This window comes from Callorhinus ursinus, unplaced genomic scaffold (genome assembly GCF_003265705.2).
Source record: "Callorhinus ursinus isolate GAN/ISIS: 27379988/994484 unplaced genomic scaffold, GSC_fseal_2.0 scaffold16, whole genome shotgun sequence".
Taxonomy (NCBI): domain Eukaryota; kingdom Metazoa; phylum Chordata; class Mammalia; order Carnivora; family Otariidae; genus Callorhinus; species Callorhinus ursinus.
In genome coordinates this window covers 18,658,204-18,674,566 of record NW_027397078.1, presented here as the reverse complement: position 1 = coordinate 18,674,566, position 16,363 = coordinate 18,658,204, and the positions used below count along the sequence as shown (strand labels likewise).

The 16,363-nt window shown below is 38.1% G+C and overlaps 1 protein-coding gene across 1 annotated transcript in view; it reads left to right on the top strand.

The window, feature by feature from the left end:
* IL1RAPL1 (interleukin 1 receptor accessory protein like 1) overlaps nt 1-16,363 on the top strand; it is a 1,391,691-nt gene that overhangs the window by 1,361,911 nt on the left and 13,417 nt on the right. Inside the window, exon 9 of the mRNA XM_073902198.1 lies at nt 6,992-7,135. Within this exon, the coding sequence (XP_073758299.1) occupies nt 6,992-7,135 (144 nt within the window). The remainder of the gene's footprint in view (nt 1-6,991; nt 7,136-16,363) is intronic.

Genomic DNA, 16,363 nt, shown 5'->3' with positions numbered 1-16,363 from the left:
GATTACACATTGCATTTAGTTGTCAAGTCTTAGTGTCCTTTAACCTGGGATGGTTCCTCAGCCTTTCTTTCTCTTTCACGGTGTTGGGAAGAAATTTTCTCTGTCCATCAAGGTCCTTGTAACTAAACATGAGACAGACTAACGGGAGAATATCAAATTTAGTAGGAGGAATCCACACAGTCAGGCAACAGGAGGCTTATCTGACCTTCCTGAGCTGCTAAGGGGAGGAGCTTGGGAAACAAAGGTTGGAAAACAAAGGGGTTTAGAAAACAAAGATTGCCCTGTTATGCAGATAAATTTCTTAGGTGAAGATGAATCTCTGTTAATAGCTCTCTTCCTGGACAGGCTCTCCTTTCCAATGTAAATTTAGACAGGTGGGGAGGCAAAGGGCTTTCCCTGCATCTGCTGGGGATGGATTGCCTTTAACTCAAAATAATCTTCACACCAAAGGAACTGCTCTTGAACCCTACAATGGTTTGGACGTTCCTAAAGAGTAGAAGCCAGATTTTATTTTTTATACAATGTTTCTTAGTTTGAGTTTGCCTGATATGCCCTCCTTTTTTGGACATATACCTGTTTCTGGCTGGAATACTACATAAATGATATTGTGCCTTGTTAATGCATCACATCGGGAGTTGCATGATGTCGATTTGTCCCATTACTGGTGGTGTTAATTTTGATTACTTCCTTGAAATGGTGTCCATTTTTCCCTCAATCGTTAATAAATAATCAGTGGGGAGGTACTTTAAAACAGTGTGAATATCCTGCCTCATCGATCTTTCACCCAATAATTTTAGCATCTGTTGATAATTCTTACCTGAATCAATTATTATTAGAATGGCTGAAACATGATGATTTCTAATTCTATCATTTCTTCCATTTTTACCAAGTCGCATCTTTCTGCTGTGGCTAAGGAAGAGCTTTTAATTTATTTGTTCGTGGAATCATGTTTTTTCAATTACTGCCATTGTTCATCTTAACCTTGTCTTTTAATACATACGACTTATGAATATTCCTTTCACTTCATAGGAAAAAGCAAAACCAAACTTAGTACCCTTCTCTGGTTGGGAAGAAGAAAAGCACGTTTAAGGGTAGGCTCTAGCTAACTGTAGAAAGAATGATGTATTTTTTTCCTCTAGTCTTCCATTTTATTTTTAAATTTTTAACAGTTTGTTAACATGTAACTCTTCAGTTCCTATGGCTTCTGGGAGCTGAGGCTAACTACGCCCTAATGATGGGTCCTAGCCAACAACCATATTTGCATTCTTGATTGACAGTAAGTAAAATTTAATTCGATACTTTTGCTGAAAGCCTCTTCCCAAAATGACAAAATATACCACTTTGAAGGTAATCTTTTGCCCAGATGTTTGGTTGCACAGATCAAGCTGCCACGTTCAGAGACCATTTTCATTTTCCTTTTTATTATTATTGTTATTATTATTATATTATTATTTTGTATACCCTGCCTTGTTCCAAAAAGCACTTTTGCAAAAACAAAACTGCTATCTTTACATACTAGTTTATACCTTCCCAAAACGTTTTCTTGCTATTATGTGAATAGCAATTCAGCTTCTTAATGTGTTACCAAAAAAAAAAAATTATAACTGCTTCTAAATTGCATTGATGTATTGTAGAATTGAGTTGAATATCTTTGTAGGCTGAGCATAATTATCCTCCTGCCAGGAACAAATAAGTTATACTGCTCCAGAGAAATAAATATGCATATGAATTTATGTGGATGGATAAATCCTTATAAAGTTTAGCTCTTTATAACACAATGAGAGAAGAGGAAATGTACTTGGTGAGGCTAATGAATAAACTGGGATCATTAGATTGTCTATCATGCATTTCCCCCACAAAGTTGCACTTTACTGCATATAAATCAGGGCAGAGCATTTCAAAGGACTTTATAAAATGAATGAGGCAATTTTCGGCTAAACCATATAAGAAAAAGCCACCTGAAATCTTCAGTTCTACTTGAAACAAGATTATATATAGAAATACATATAGAGAAACAAAATGAAAACTCCAAGTGAAGAGTTCAAAAGTACATATCAACTTCAATTTACTTTGTTAACATCTTTACCTCTTCAAAGACATCTAGCAGAAAAAGTTTGCCAACAATAAGACCAGGTACAGGCCAGTAGAAAATATAGGACCCCAAACTACACTAGGTAATTGCAGCAAGATTAGTGTAAACCAAATGCATTTATTATTTGCAATGTAATCCAATATATTAAGAGATGGCACGCGCTTTATTTTAATTAGCTGTTTCTTTTAAAGGGTTGCTTGGTCCAACTGTCTTGATAAGAAAAAATTGTAGTCATTGCTCAAAATGCTTGTAGCAAATCTAGTTTTAAATTGAAGCAATTTATTCCGAAAATAGTCTACTACCGCAGCAATAATCAATGTGTTTTTCCTTAGCCCAAACTGGAGCTTTCCAAAGACTATTGTTAATTGCCAGTAACTAAATGACTGCTGGTGCCCTTAAATGTAACTCTTTGGCACTTGTTCATTTGTTGTGTTTAACCAAATGCCAGTTTCCCTTAGGTTTGCTGAGTGATTTTGCTTTACAATTTTCAATATTCAGTCTCAGTCCCTTAAAGGGGGTAGAGTCTATCATTTTAACCAAATAACACAAAGGCTAACCAGATTTTTAAAAGGTCTGCACTTTCTCTTTCCATCTTTTGAAGTTGAATTGTGCTGAAATGGAATCTTTTTATTTTTTAAATGCTGCCACTCCAGGCAACTTGAACTTGAGCTAAAAAAGCAGGTCCCATTTCAAAGGGAAAATGACATTTGCTGGGGCAACACCTTTCACATTGTAATGTAAAGATAAAATACAGCAGTGGGCCCCGAATCATTTCTTTTAAGTGTAACAGAATTTAACCCCTAGTAATTTTGTCCTGACCCAATGTATAAGCAATAATAGGTAGCACTCATATTAATGAATGCGTCCAGCTTGGAGCAAAAGAATGTGGAAACTAAATCTAATACGCCATTTTCTTTGGGGGAGTTTACACATGGTTTATAAACCAATGTGAAAAACTTATATGGGAAAATTTTTAACCTCCCACATTTATAATATGAAGGCATGTAAATTACTCTTGCATAGAAATAATGTAGTAACTGAGGAGCGGGCACTGGTGTGTGGACTGTGGGGAAAGACACATTTCTTTTCTGACTTCCAAGAACACTGTAAGAACACTAGGCTTCTGCATGTAATACTACAGAAGTATCTGGGGAAAATTTGAGGTACTCTGTGGATCTCAGGATAAATTAGCTCCTTGAAAATGCCGTTTCTTTGGACCTGGTCTTGGTCTCCATCTTATTAGTAAATGACTATCCTGTGGCTCAAGAAGACTTACTCTTGCTTATTGCCCATACTCTAGGTTTATATAACTTTGCCATTTGTACCTTGAAGGATATATTCATCGGACACTAGACCATTTCTCTAGTTGCTAAGCCACATCAACCCTACTGTCTTTTTCTCATTACATTTCAGACAGTACTATTTATTGGCCTACTATATAGTGTATTTGAGGTAGTGTATATAATTATTTGAGTAGCTCATGACTTCTAGCAATAGGGATAATTCACATGCGGGCAATGACTTCTCTAAAAATAAGAAGGACTTACTTTCATACCATTTTTCTCTAACTTTTGCATATTCAGTGTTTAAAAGTGTGTAGAGAACAGTCTTATAAATGCCATCTGAAGAAAATGAGAATTCTGCTTATTACATTAATAGGATCATGTCTCGGGCACAGTTTTGGGTTGTTTCAAAAGCTCTTCCACTAGACATGGGCATGGGAAGGATGCTGCTTGTCCAGGCCTGGTGCCACGTCTCCAGAATCCAGGTGTGTGCTTGGCGCCAACATAGAACCATTCCCAGCCTGGGGAGATATCTACAGTAGACCAGCTGTCCCGACTCCAGCTTTCTTTACAGCTTCTCCCCACATAAGCCTCCAGTTAGAATTTATAGTGTCTATTTTTTTTTTAATCCAAGTTTTAAAGAATTGAAGTGTGATTAACATCAGGTAAAATGCATAGATGGTAAGTGTTCAGTTCGTTGAGTTTTGACAACGTATATACTTGTATATCCATACCTGAAAAATGATACAGAATATTTCTTTTACCCCAGCAAGTTTCCTCTTGCCCCTTTCCAATAAATTTTCCTATCACTCATCCACAAAACATCCATTTTGTGATTTCTATCACTATGGTTTCTTTTGGCCTGTTTTTGTACTTCATTTAGACAGAATTATACAGAAGCTATTACTTTGTCTGGTTTCCTTCACCTAACATAATTTTGTGAGATTCATGCATGTTGCATGTATCAGTAGTTTATTCTTTTTACTGCTGAGTATATTCTGTCATATGGACATACAGCAGTTTGTTCAGTATCTCCTGTTAATGAACGTTCAGGTTGTTTTCAGTTGTGGCTACTATGAATAAGACTACTCTGAACATTCTTGAACAGGTCTTCCTGTGGACATCTGCTTCTATTTCCTTGCGTAAATACTTAGGAATACAATTGCTAGTCATAGGGTAGATTCACAGTTAACCTCATCAGAAACTACCCTAAATTGTCTAATATAGTGGTACCACTGGGCTCTTCCACTAGCAAAGTTTGAGAGTACAAATTAAGCATTGTCCATTTTTTCCCAATTCTTCTCTCATGCAAGAAATTTTAGGGTGATAAATTGCAAGTGTTCAGTGCATTAAATTAGAAAACACAATGAATCTGAAAAGAAACCACAATCCAAATGTTTATCTCTCCCTTCATATCCAGTATAATTTAAATCAGATGATTTGGGTGTATAAATTAGCCCATGGGCATAAGTTAGTTTTATGCAGGTTTCTCTGTGTGGTGGAGTTAACTCATATACTGAGAAAACCAGGCCCAGTGCACCCTACAGAATTATCTACCCACTTATCCTTTCTGTTCACATAGGAATGGGAAAACATTATATTGAGGAGCTTTTTGTATTTCACTCCTAGAACTTTTGTAGTACTATCTTGTGTAGGCCCTCAACAAGATTCAACAGTTAATGTTGTCTGATATTTATAAATACAAAATGTAAAAATTTCCAGGAGGTGCTTTTCAGTATTTTACTTTCCATATTAATTCACTTAGACTCTAAAAGATCTAATAACTCATTTTATTTTTCTTCCTTAAATTCATAAAATCCAAGCACTTTTAATGAGATTTTCTTCTCTTTCCCATTTAATTTTAATAAGAGCATAAAATACACTTGATTAAATGTTAGTTATATATGGTTTTTGATAAAACTCTTGAAATAAAAATGAAGGAGTAGACAATGAAAAATATGGCTGAGTTTTGTTCTGTAATTATCACGGGAAAAGTGACATCACACGCAAACACACACACACACACACGCACAAACACAAAATGTTCTTGTGAGGAAATGATGTCCATGCTTTTCAAATTATTTGTCACTGATACTGCATCATACCCATGATGACTTCACCCCATTTTTGAGATCTCAGGAGTGATCTTGTAACACAAGAGTAGTTGTCACTGCAAAACCATAAATTATTTTAAAGTTTTCAGTATAAGCCTGCATTAACTATGCAATGAAATTAGATAACCCATTGACAGATTGTAAATGAAAACATCAAAAATACCACTATTTTAGAGCCATAATTTCAGAAATTTTTATATTTAGTGATAATTAAGGAAACTAACACTTTTCAAGGTAGTCATCAACTGTAGCGAACAGTGGCTGCCCATCAATAACATTTGGACTATGGTGATCAAGAAGACAGCAGGCATACATGGGCACTTAAAGTGAACTTCAAAATCTGCATTCTGGGGCGCCTGCATGGCGCAGTCGGTTGGGCAAGGGACTCTTGGCTTTGTCTCAGGTCGTGATCTCAGGGTCATGAGATAGAGCCTCCTGGCGAGGCCCACGTCACTGAACGTGGAGTCGGCTTGAGATTCTCGCTCTCCCTCTCCCTCCACCCCTCCCACTCGTGCTCTCGCTCTCTCTCAAAAATTTTTTTAAAATTCTGTGCATTCTGGCTTAATGTTTAAAAATCAGTAGCCTTGATTTTGTCACAATGTCTATGAGTGCTAAAGGAGAAAAAAAGAAGTGGATGTTTTATCCCTGGAAATGCCTGATAATTTTTTAATGTAATGTGGATATTCAATAGGAAAAAGAGAACAAGTATGTAGTGAGTGGCCAGAAAAATCCCTCTTTTGAATAGAATGTAGCAACCTGCCTAGTAAAGGGGGGGAAACAAGTGAAAAGAAAAATGTCTAAGCAGCTTAGCGAACGGAAAATACTACCAACTTGTAGTCTGCTGTGACAGCCACTAGGGGGCCTACTTTTTAAGCCCAAGTATTCGGCCTCCAGTACTGTGATGGGCCACCCTGGCGTCACTATTCAGAGAGGTAGAGAACGGGAGTCTCCTCGCAGGAGGCAGCAGGTATTCCTCAGGGAGTCCACCCAACACTCTGTGAAACAGTCCACACCGCCCTTCAGGAACTGCGTTGTTGGAACCCTTACGACCCCCGAGCCCCATCCCCTAGGTGACAGCTCAGGAGGGAAGGACCAAGATTCACATTGATGAGTTCAGAAGCTGTCCTGGCTTAAAGGCTTTATATCGCCAAGCCTAGTTTGCAGGATTCCCACAAGGGATATGTTTATAGGAGTTACTGTACTCAGGCAAGCTCAGAATCATAGTTTCCAAACAGGTGTTTTTATAATTCTTTCGGTCCAAATGCAATCTACCGTTTTTACCATAAGCAATGTCGCTTAGCAACACAGTTACCACAAACCACCTTATGTGGTTACCAAGGAAACAGAGCTAGAAAGGTCAAATTCTCATGCAGAAAGGGAAGGGGTTGTGTCAATCCATTACCTACATCTGGTCTCATCCACATAACTGTGAAATCAAGTTGAAATTGTGATTTGGGATGTGAATATGGTATAATTCCCTTTTGTGATTTTTTTCCCCCTAGAGCTAATGTACACAGTTGAACTTGCTGGAGGGCTTGGTGCTATCCTTCTGCTGCTTGTTTGCTTGGTGACCATCTACAAGTGTTACAAGATAGAAATCATGCTCTTCTACAGGAATCATTTTGGGGCCGAGGAGCTGGATGGAGGTAAGATGAGTTCCCTCTTTTTAATGTTCTCTCTGAATATTCTTACTTGTTTCCTGCCTTTGTTTTATTGAGGGCCAAGAAAAGTTCCCTGCCTTACCACTAACAGCAGCTCTTATCATCTTTCCACATTCAGTTTGTAAATACATCTTTTACACGGAACTGTACGTGTGATGCTTGAGAGCCAATAGGTAATTTCCTCCGACAGTTGTAAAGCAACACCTACCCTTTTTAGAATCCTACGCCAAGTAGCACTTGCGAATGACAAAGGCTGATTGTAGCGCTATCAGAGTGTTCGCTTTCTCTCACCTTGTAATCAGTCCTGAAAGGCCCGCTTTACTTTTCGATAGGTGAGGAGGGCCTCTTTTGTGTTCCCTAGCCCGGCGGTTTGAAGTGAATCTCAGTTTGTCCTTTGCTTAGACTGACCAGCTCTAAGAAACTGTGCTGAATATTTTAGAATTCATAGCAGTCTTTTCAAGCTTGTTTATGTAGCTATATTTAGACGGATGAATCTTTATTCCAAGTGTGGACCAACAGATAATACAGTGCCCAAGCACATTGTTTTCATAATAATACATCTACTGTTTTTCCTCGAATGGGATGAGTAAGTGTTGTTTTCATGAAAATCGTAATAAGGGTTTGCCCCCTCTGGTCAGTCGTGAATCTGTGTGCACTCTAAAAGGAATTTGGGGTCCTTAAAATGGAGGTCCATGAACCACCCATTAGAGGACTTAAGTTTTGTTTTTTGTTTTTTGGGTTTTTTATTTTGGTCATTTGAAAGTGATCTGTACAGAAGGTAAATTCGCAGTAGAGGAAGCATCTGCAAACTCACGTACACAGTGCAGATGGTAATGATTTCTTGATCATATTTATACATTTTTTTCTCACGACTGTCACTTTTGCTCTAAGTGGCACGAAGGAAAATGAAGGGATTGGCCATGTTCCCACCTTTCCAGGATCCTCTGGACTAAATCCACAGGTAGCACTGTGGGTTGTGAGGCTTGTGAAGAGGAGTCGTTGACCTAGGCTGTGTAACCTTCTGCCCGGCCCATGAGGATGAAGTCCGTGCCGCAGCACGTCTGGGGTTTTTTACATTTTTAAGTGTTGATTTGCACTTGTTTCTAACTTTCTTGCCTGCGTGTGCAGAGTGTTAAATTTTTTGGCTACTCCTTCAAAGAGATAAGAGAAAATTGTCAATGTCAGGGCTATTGTTGAATGAGTACCAAGCAAAGTGCTTGATATTCTTAAATCATTCTTGCTAAGGCTCAAAAACTTCTGACATCAATATTATAATCTCCATTTTACTGATAAGGCAACTGGGGTTCCCAGAGATTAGATAATGTACTGATGAAGATAACACAAGCATTACTATAAGTGGCCAAGATGGAATTTGAAAATAGGTCTATGTCCAAAGCATCTATTTTATTGAACCTTGAGTCCCTACCCTTTTAAAATATTTAATATGTTCAGTATAATCTAAAGATCTGATGTTGTTTGTACAGTTCACACATTAGAAGATGTTTGAAAAAGCAGATTACCCAAACATCTCACTTGATCTATTAACCCCGTTTGGAATATGTTTAGTTTGTGTTCTGAATGAGATGAACGATTTCCCCCAAACTCTCTGTTTCCAGTACAGTTTTTCTTTTCTTTTTTTTTTTAAGATTTTATTTATTTATTTGACAGAGAGAGACACAGCGAGAGAGGGAACACGAACAGGGGCAGAGGGAGAGGGAGGAGCAGGCTCCCCGCTGAGCAGGGAGCCCGATGCGGGACTCGATCCCAGGACCCTGGGACCATGACCTGAGCCAAAGGCAGACGCTTAATGACTGAGCCACCCAGGCGCCCCACATTGCAGTTGTTCTTTGTCATGTTTTGAATGGTAGAAGATTCTGGATAGTTTACATGCCTCTAAACCTTAGTCATATCCCCTTAGATCTTTCTACACATGCTATTATGGTTGAATAATTATCTACTCTTCCACTGGAAAATTTCTCTGACATCATCACATTCCCATTCTTCATAGCTCTCCCACAGTCCTTTCTTCTTCCCCAAAGAAAACGTAACTGTTAAGAAGAGACCCCAGGCTTTTCATATTCTTGACTTGGCTTAAAAAAATGGAATTCAGAAGTCAAAATTTTAGTGTTGCCTTCTTGATTCTTGGCCACCACATTAGCTCCCCTAAAAGGGGAATACATAAAATACTCTTGGATGTAAGGAAAGGCAAAGAGTATGAAGAAGAATAGGGAAAGTTTAGTTAATATTTTGAAGCAATGTCTTACTCTGGTGACATAATAATAGATTCATTGACTATTTGTTGACTATTTATTAAATAGCAAGTGCTGTGTTGGCTACTTGGTTGATACTCAGAGATTCACACAACTAGAAAGACAGAATTTAAGCCCAGGTCCAAATAACTCCAAATTCCAAGAATTTCAGCCCTTGTATCAGACTGGGAGATGAAGTATTTGGTGTCAGGAACACATCCATGCAATTCCTTTTGGATCATTATGATAGGCCTTCCCTGACTATATCAGTTCTGCATCAGGATTCTATTCTTCCAAGATAGAACGTACTGATGCTTGGCTCTCTTGGTTTGTTCACCTCACTCCTTGCCCCCCTCTACATAACTTTACATTTCATTGTTTCCTCTGGATCCAGGTCTTAGCACTTCTCATTCTACAATACTCACTTTTTTGGATCACACTTACAACCCTATCTTCAATTGCATTAGCCGGTAAATAGCCCCTAAATCTAAATGTCCTTCTCCCAGTTCTCTTGTTTTATTATCACCTAATTGTCCCTCTTGAAAATGGACTGTTTCCTCAATCAATTGCAGCTCCTTGTCCAAGCCTCCTACACTACTTTCTTGGTCTTCATTCTCTACCCTTCCATTTTATCCTCCACACTCAGCCAGACTTCTCTTTTTAAGTACACATTTACTGTGATTTTTAGCAAAAACAAAAAAAGATAGGCATGCCTGTGTGGCGCCTGCCAGAGCAAGTCCAGGCTTTTTAGCTCAGAAAACAACTGTCATTGCAAGGTGACTCAACTTATGATTGTAGCCTTGCCTCCTCTGTGGAATCTGACCATGCAGAGTTCCAGTTAGAATGAGATGCTGGTCTTTGGAAAAACAGAACCGTTGAGAACTGACCCAAGACACCGCAGTAATGCCTAATTCTAAGATCTTTTTGGTAAACGAGGTAACTCTAATGGTTAGGGGCAGCAGAAGGTTAACTACTCTCCCACCACCTTGGTTCCATTACATACTGGAAGAAAATTTGGACAAATTCTGTTGCATATGCCTTTATCAACAAACAAACGTAGAACCCATCCTATAAACTGGAAGACGTTCCCACTCTCTGTTGTGTGTCTGTGTGTGTTCCCAAAAAACTTACAAGAAAGTTTCCCCTGAGGCAAATATGACAATATACCAGTGGCAGGATTAGGCTCATTATGTAATGACATCTAAGAATATTCTTCATCTGAACACAGGACTATTTTGGAATCATGTCTGGAAAAGTTTCCCTAAGGGGGCAGGCCAATGGCTCTACTAGATACTTGTAGGGCTATGATGTGTCTCTGCATTAAGTTAAGTAATCCCAGTGTCTTGAATAGCACTGATTTTACCATGGAGAGTCCATTTCCAAGATCCATTATATTTAGTAAAAAGCCACTAATTTTAGCAATCAAATCTGATTTCTAACATCTGTTGTGCTAATTAGCAAAGTGTCTACTTTTGATCAGAAATAGAGATAGTTGAAGCTTGTAGAGGCTGCCTCTGGAGTGTTGCCTTAGTCTAATTAAAATACTAGCTGACCATCCTGATAAAGGCAACCTGCTGTCTCTAAGCAGAACTTATACTAACACAGTATACCAATATCTGTGCTGAAATAAGTACAAAGAAAATAGAGTTATCATGACAACATCGGAGTCCTTTGCTTCTCTATGCCTCTGCCTGTGATTTCCCTTACACTTTTGTTTAAAGCTCATATAAAGGTAGTCCGTCCTTCCTCCCTCCCTCCCTTCCTTCCTTCCTTCCTTCCCTTTCTTCCCATCTCTCCTTCTCTCTCTCATACACAGTTCATATTTTCCCTCTGACTTCTAAAGATTTCCCTTATCATCCCAAGGTCCAGTCATTTTCTCCTTCATCTTTACAAAAATGGCACTTTAGACACATCTTAAATAGTCCTTTTTCTTTTGAGTAATGAGCGCTCACTAGTGAATGCTTACTACTTGTAGAACACTGTGATTTCAAGATTCCTTATGTCATTTATTTATTTCCATTAAAGGAAGGCTCAAAGACCAAGTCATGAAGGAAAGAATTATTACTTCAAAATTTTGAAAAATTGTCTAGATTTTGGAACTGGCTCTGTAAATAAAAAACGTAATAGATATATAAAGAAAAACAAGGTTGTAAAGTCAGAGGTAGTCCACTAATAGGAGAAAACAGAAAACACCGGCTCTCCTACATGATGATTATCATATCGGTAGATGTTGGTAAGGTCGTGGGTAAGTTTTCACTAGGAAGTAACTTAGTGAAGAGATTTAAGGTTTCATTTTGCAGGGAGGATCTAGTGCTAGACAAGGTGAATCTACTTTATGTTTGTTCTTCTCAGAGTGCTAACTTTCAATTTTGGTTTTATCTCCTGCCTATGGGGTATGAGGTGCTAGCTTACTCATAATCACTGCAGGGCAGGCTTATAAGAAAACTAATCACTATTTTATTTTTTTTAAAGATTTTATTTATTTATTTGACACAGAGAGAGAGAGAGCACGAGCAGGAACACAAGCAGGGGGAGTGGGAGAGGGAAAAGCAGGCTTCCCGTAGAGCAGGGAGCCCGATGTGGGGCTCGATCCCAGGACCCTGGGATCATGACCTGAGCCGAAGGCAGACGCTTAACGACTGAGCCACCCAGGTGCCCCTGTAATCACTATTGTAAAGATGAAAAAGAGAACTCTTCTAGTTCTACTTTAGGAGTTATTACAGGTATTGGACAAAATGAGTTAGAGCGATCTTTTATAATCTCCACCCCATGACCCTTGAAAAATGTGACCATCTGTTCCATTTCACGCATATGAAACAAATTGGTATTTACATCATCTTAGGTCATAGAATTTATTTTTCTATCTCCTTCAGTTACAGGGTTATTGACTATTAATAGTTCCAGGAACTATTGTCCTCATGTCCATCAGTGAAACAGTACTTTTGTAAATCATTTAGAAACCCTGTAGGGGTTTTTTGCTTTTGTTTTTGTTTGGTTTGTTGGTTGGTTGGTTTGTTGGTTGGTTGGTACTGCTTAGATAATTTGTACACACATAAACAATCTAGAATGTGTTTTTGGGTTCCAGAAGGAGAGACCTGTAGTTGTTTTTGGTATACAATTTGCCCAAAGTCATAAACTGTTTAGTAGGAAACAAGCCTTCTCATCTCCAACCCTTTGTTCCCTATATACCACTCTGCTAATTCTTACCCTCTTAAGATTTATAACATCTACATCTGCCTACTGCCCCCTCAAGGATGCAAGGGAAGGAAATTAATATCTACTGAAGACCTCCTTTACGCCAGGCATTTTGCTATATGGCAGGGGCCTATTTCATGCTAGATATCTACCTTAAGAAGGTGCTGTTTTATAGATCAGGGAACATAGTCTCAAATGGGTGAAATTAAAATTAATGACAGTCAAGATTTGACCTCAGCTGCTGGGGCTTTTTTTGGTTCACTATATCATGACATATATATTTTTTAATTAGTATCACATTTCAGTGTTTGAGACCCTATGTATTCAAATAGTCCAGAAAAGTACCAAGTAACAAAACAAGTAAACTAGAACAATATTGCAAAAATTACAAGGTGTAAAACTCAAGCAGTTTTATTTTATTTTAGAATTTGATTGCCAGATGTTAACATGGCAGGATTGAAATGCAAAGTGAAATTTATTAAAACAATGATATTTGATAATCACAAAATCAAAATATAAAGATTATATGACTGTTTATTTATTCAATGATATATCATCCATTTCTACAGTTTTTTACTGAAAATTTCTATCTTGGGAATGTAAGAAAACATGAAGGCAAATCGGAGACACAATAAAGAAATGTGGCTTAATTAAAAAAACTCATTTATTCAAATTATATCAATGCTAATTTTTTAAAAGATTTTATTTATTTATTTGCCAGAGAGATAGAGAGAGAGCACAAGTAAGCACAGTGGCAGGCAGAGGGAGAGGGAGAAGCCGACTCTACGCCAAGCAGGGAGCCGGATGTGGGGCTCCATCCCAGGACTCCAGGATCATGACCTGAGTGGAAGGCAGTCGCTTAACTGACTGAGCCACCCACGCGCCCCAATGCTAATTTTTAATGATCACATATTTCTATGCTAATATGCCACATGAAAACATAGAAAGTCATCTTTTAAAATGATTTTAAGATTTTATTTATTCATTTATTTTGGAGTGAGAGCGAGAGAGAGCATGTGTGTGGGGGAGGGGCGGAGGGGGAGGGAGAAGGAGAGAGAGAATCTGCTTGCGGACTCCCAAGCAGATTCCGCACTGAGCTCGGAGCTGGTTGCAGGGCTGGATCCCATGACCCTGAGATCATGACCTGAGCCAAAACCACAAGTCAGATGCTTAACCAACTGAGCCACCCAGGCACTCCAAAAATCACCTTTTAGCATAAAACACATTATTCATCACTGAGCCCTCCTCAAGCCTCATTTTGGTAACCCATGTGCTGAATGATGGCTTCTGTCACTAGTCAGTTTCACGTATGAAAGTAAAAAATATTTGAGAACAATTTTTTTTAAATGGCCAGCTGCCAATAACATCTGACAACTGTTCAGTAGATGTTTAAAAATTAAAAACTCCCAAACACCCAAATGTCAATCTCAAGCCATTTATATTATCAGTAACTCGCTTTCCTAGCCCATATCCAATATAGCCACCACCTTCATCTTCAGAATGAAATCTGCAATCTACATTTTCTTTTTTTTTAAAGATTTTATTTATTTATTTATTTATTTATTTACTAATTTATTTATTTGAGTGAGCGAGAGAGTGTGCAAGCTCATGAGCGGGGAGAGGGGCAGAGGGAGAGGAGAGAGAGAATCCCAAGCAGGATCCATGCTGAGTGTAGAGACTGAGGCAGGGCTCAGTATCAGGACCTTGAGATCATGACCTGAGTCAAAACAAAGAGTGGGACACTTAACCGAGCCACCCAGGCGTCCCTCCAATCTACATTTTCTTAGAAGTTTCATTGTTCTAAAAAAATCCATGAATCCTTTGACTTCTCAGTCCTCCTAAGGAGCATTGACTAATATTCTCTCATATGTCAAAGAGAAAAATATTTATCATTTTTCCAAACTACTTTTTCATCACTGATAGTTTCATATTTTCCTTCTCTCATCAAGGTTTTCATAAATAGTATTTTAAATTCATAGTTTTATTTCCTAACTCTCCAGAGTCCAAACTTCTTTTTTCCCCCCTCAGATATTTTTTTTAAATAAAAATATCATGGTTAATTCAGTCAGTGGAAGGAGAAAACTCTACTGGACCAGTTGGTTGACTTCAAGTAACAAAGTAACTAGCTGATTGATAGGTCTTGCTGTTTTTTGTTTATTCTCCCTCCCCCAGATTTATTGTTAACTATAGTTATATTTTATCCCCAGAATTATTTATTCACAATGATTGCTACAATGTTGGTTAACACACCTATCACCTCACAGAACTGCTATTTTTTTGTAGCAACATTTTAAGACATAACCTCTCAGCAACTTTTAAGTATATAAAATATAGTATTGTTAACTATAGTCACCATTTGTATATTTTATCCCCAGAATTATTTATCTTATACCTGGAAGTTTATACCCCTTGACCAACATCACTCTCTTTCCCCTCCTCCCCAGCCCCTGGCAACCACCACTCTACTCTGTTTCTGAGTTCAGCTGTTTTTATTCTGCATGTAAGTGAGGTCATACAGTATTTGTCTTTCTTTGTCCGACTTATTTCAGTTAGCATAATGCCTTCAAAGTCTAAGTTGTTGCAAATGGCAAAATTCCCTTCATTTTTATGGCAGAATTGTATTCTGTTGTATATATCGACCACATTTTCTTTATCCATTTGTCCACTGATGGACACTTCGGTTGTTTCCATGTCTTAGCTATTGTGAATGATACTGCAATGAGCATTGGGGTACAGATATCCTTTTGTGGTAGTGATTTTCTTTCCTTTAGACGTATAGTCAGAAGTATAATTGTTGGATCATATGGTAGTTCTATTTCTAAGTTTTTGAGGAAACTTCATACTGTTTTCCATAGTACCTGCACCAATTTACATCCTCACCAGCACGGTACAAGAGTTCCTTTTTTTCTACATCCTTGCCAACACTTGTTATCTCTTGTCTTTTTGATAATAGCTATCCTAACAGGTGTGAGGTGAGATCTCATTGTGGTTTGGATTTGCATTTCCCTGATGGTTAGTGATGTTGAGCATCTTTTCATGTACCTATTGGCCATTTGTGTGTCTTTGGAAAAATGTTTGTTTGGGTCTTCTGCCCATTTTTTATTGGATTCTTAATCTTTTTGATGTTGAGTTGTATGAGTTCCTTCTATATTTTGAATATTAACCCTCCCATTATCTGATAATTGGTTTGCAGATATTTTCTCCCATTCCATAGGTTGCCTCTTCATTTTCTTGATTGTTTCATTTGCTGTGCAGAAGCTTTTTTGTTCAAGGTAGTCCCACTTACTTATTTTTGCTTTTGTTGCTTGTGCTTCTTGTAGCATCTCCAAAGAATCATTGCCAGGGCCAGTGTCAAAGAGCTTTTCCCTATGTTTTCTTGTAGGAGTTTTATGATTGCAGGTCTTACATTTAAGTCTTAAATCCATTTCAAGTTAAAATTTGTGGATGGTGGGGGCGCCTGGGTGGCTCTGTCATTAGGTGTCTGCCTTCAGCTCATCGGGGGTCCTGCTTCTACCTCTCTTTCTGCTCCTCTCCCTGCTTGTGCTCACTCTCTCTCAAATAAATAAAATCCTAAAAAAAATTATGGAAGATATAAGACAGGTCCAACTTCATTCTTTGTCATGTGGATATCCAGTTTTCCCAACATCTTTTTATTAAAAAGATTATCCTTTTCCCAATGATTATTCTTGGCCCCCTTGTAAAATCCTAGTTTTCTGTATATGCATGGGTCTGTTTATGGACTCTCAGTTTTGTTCCAATGGTCTATGTA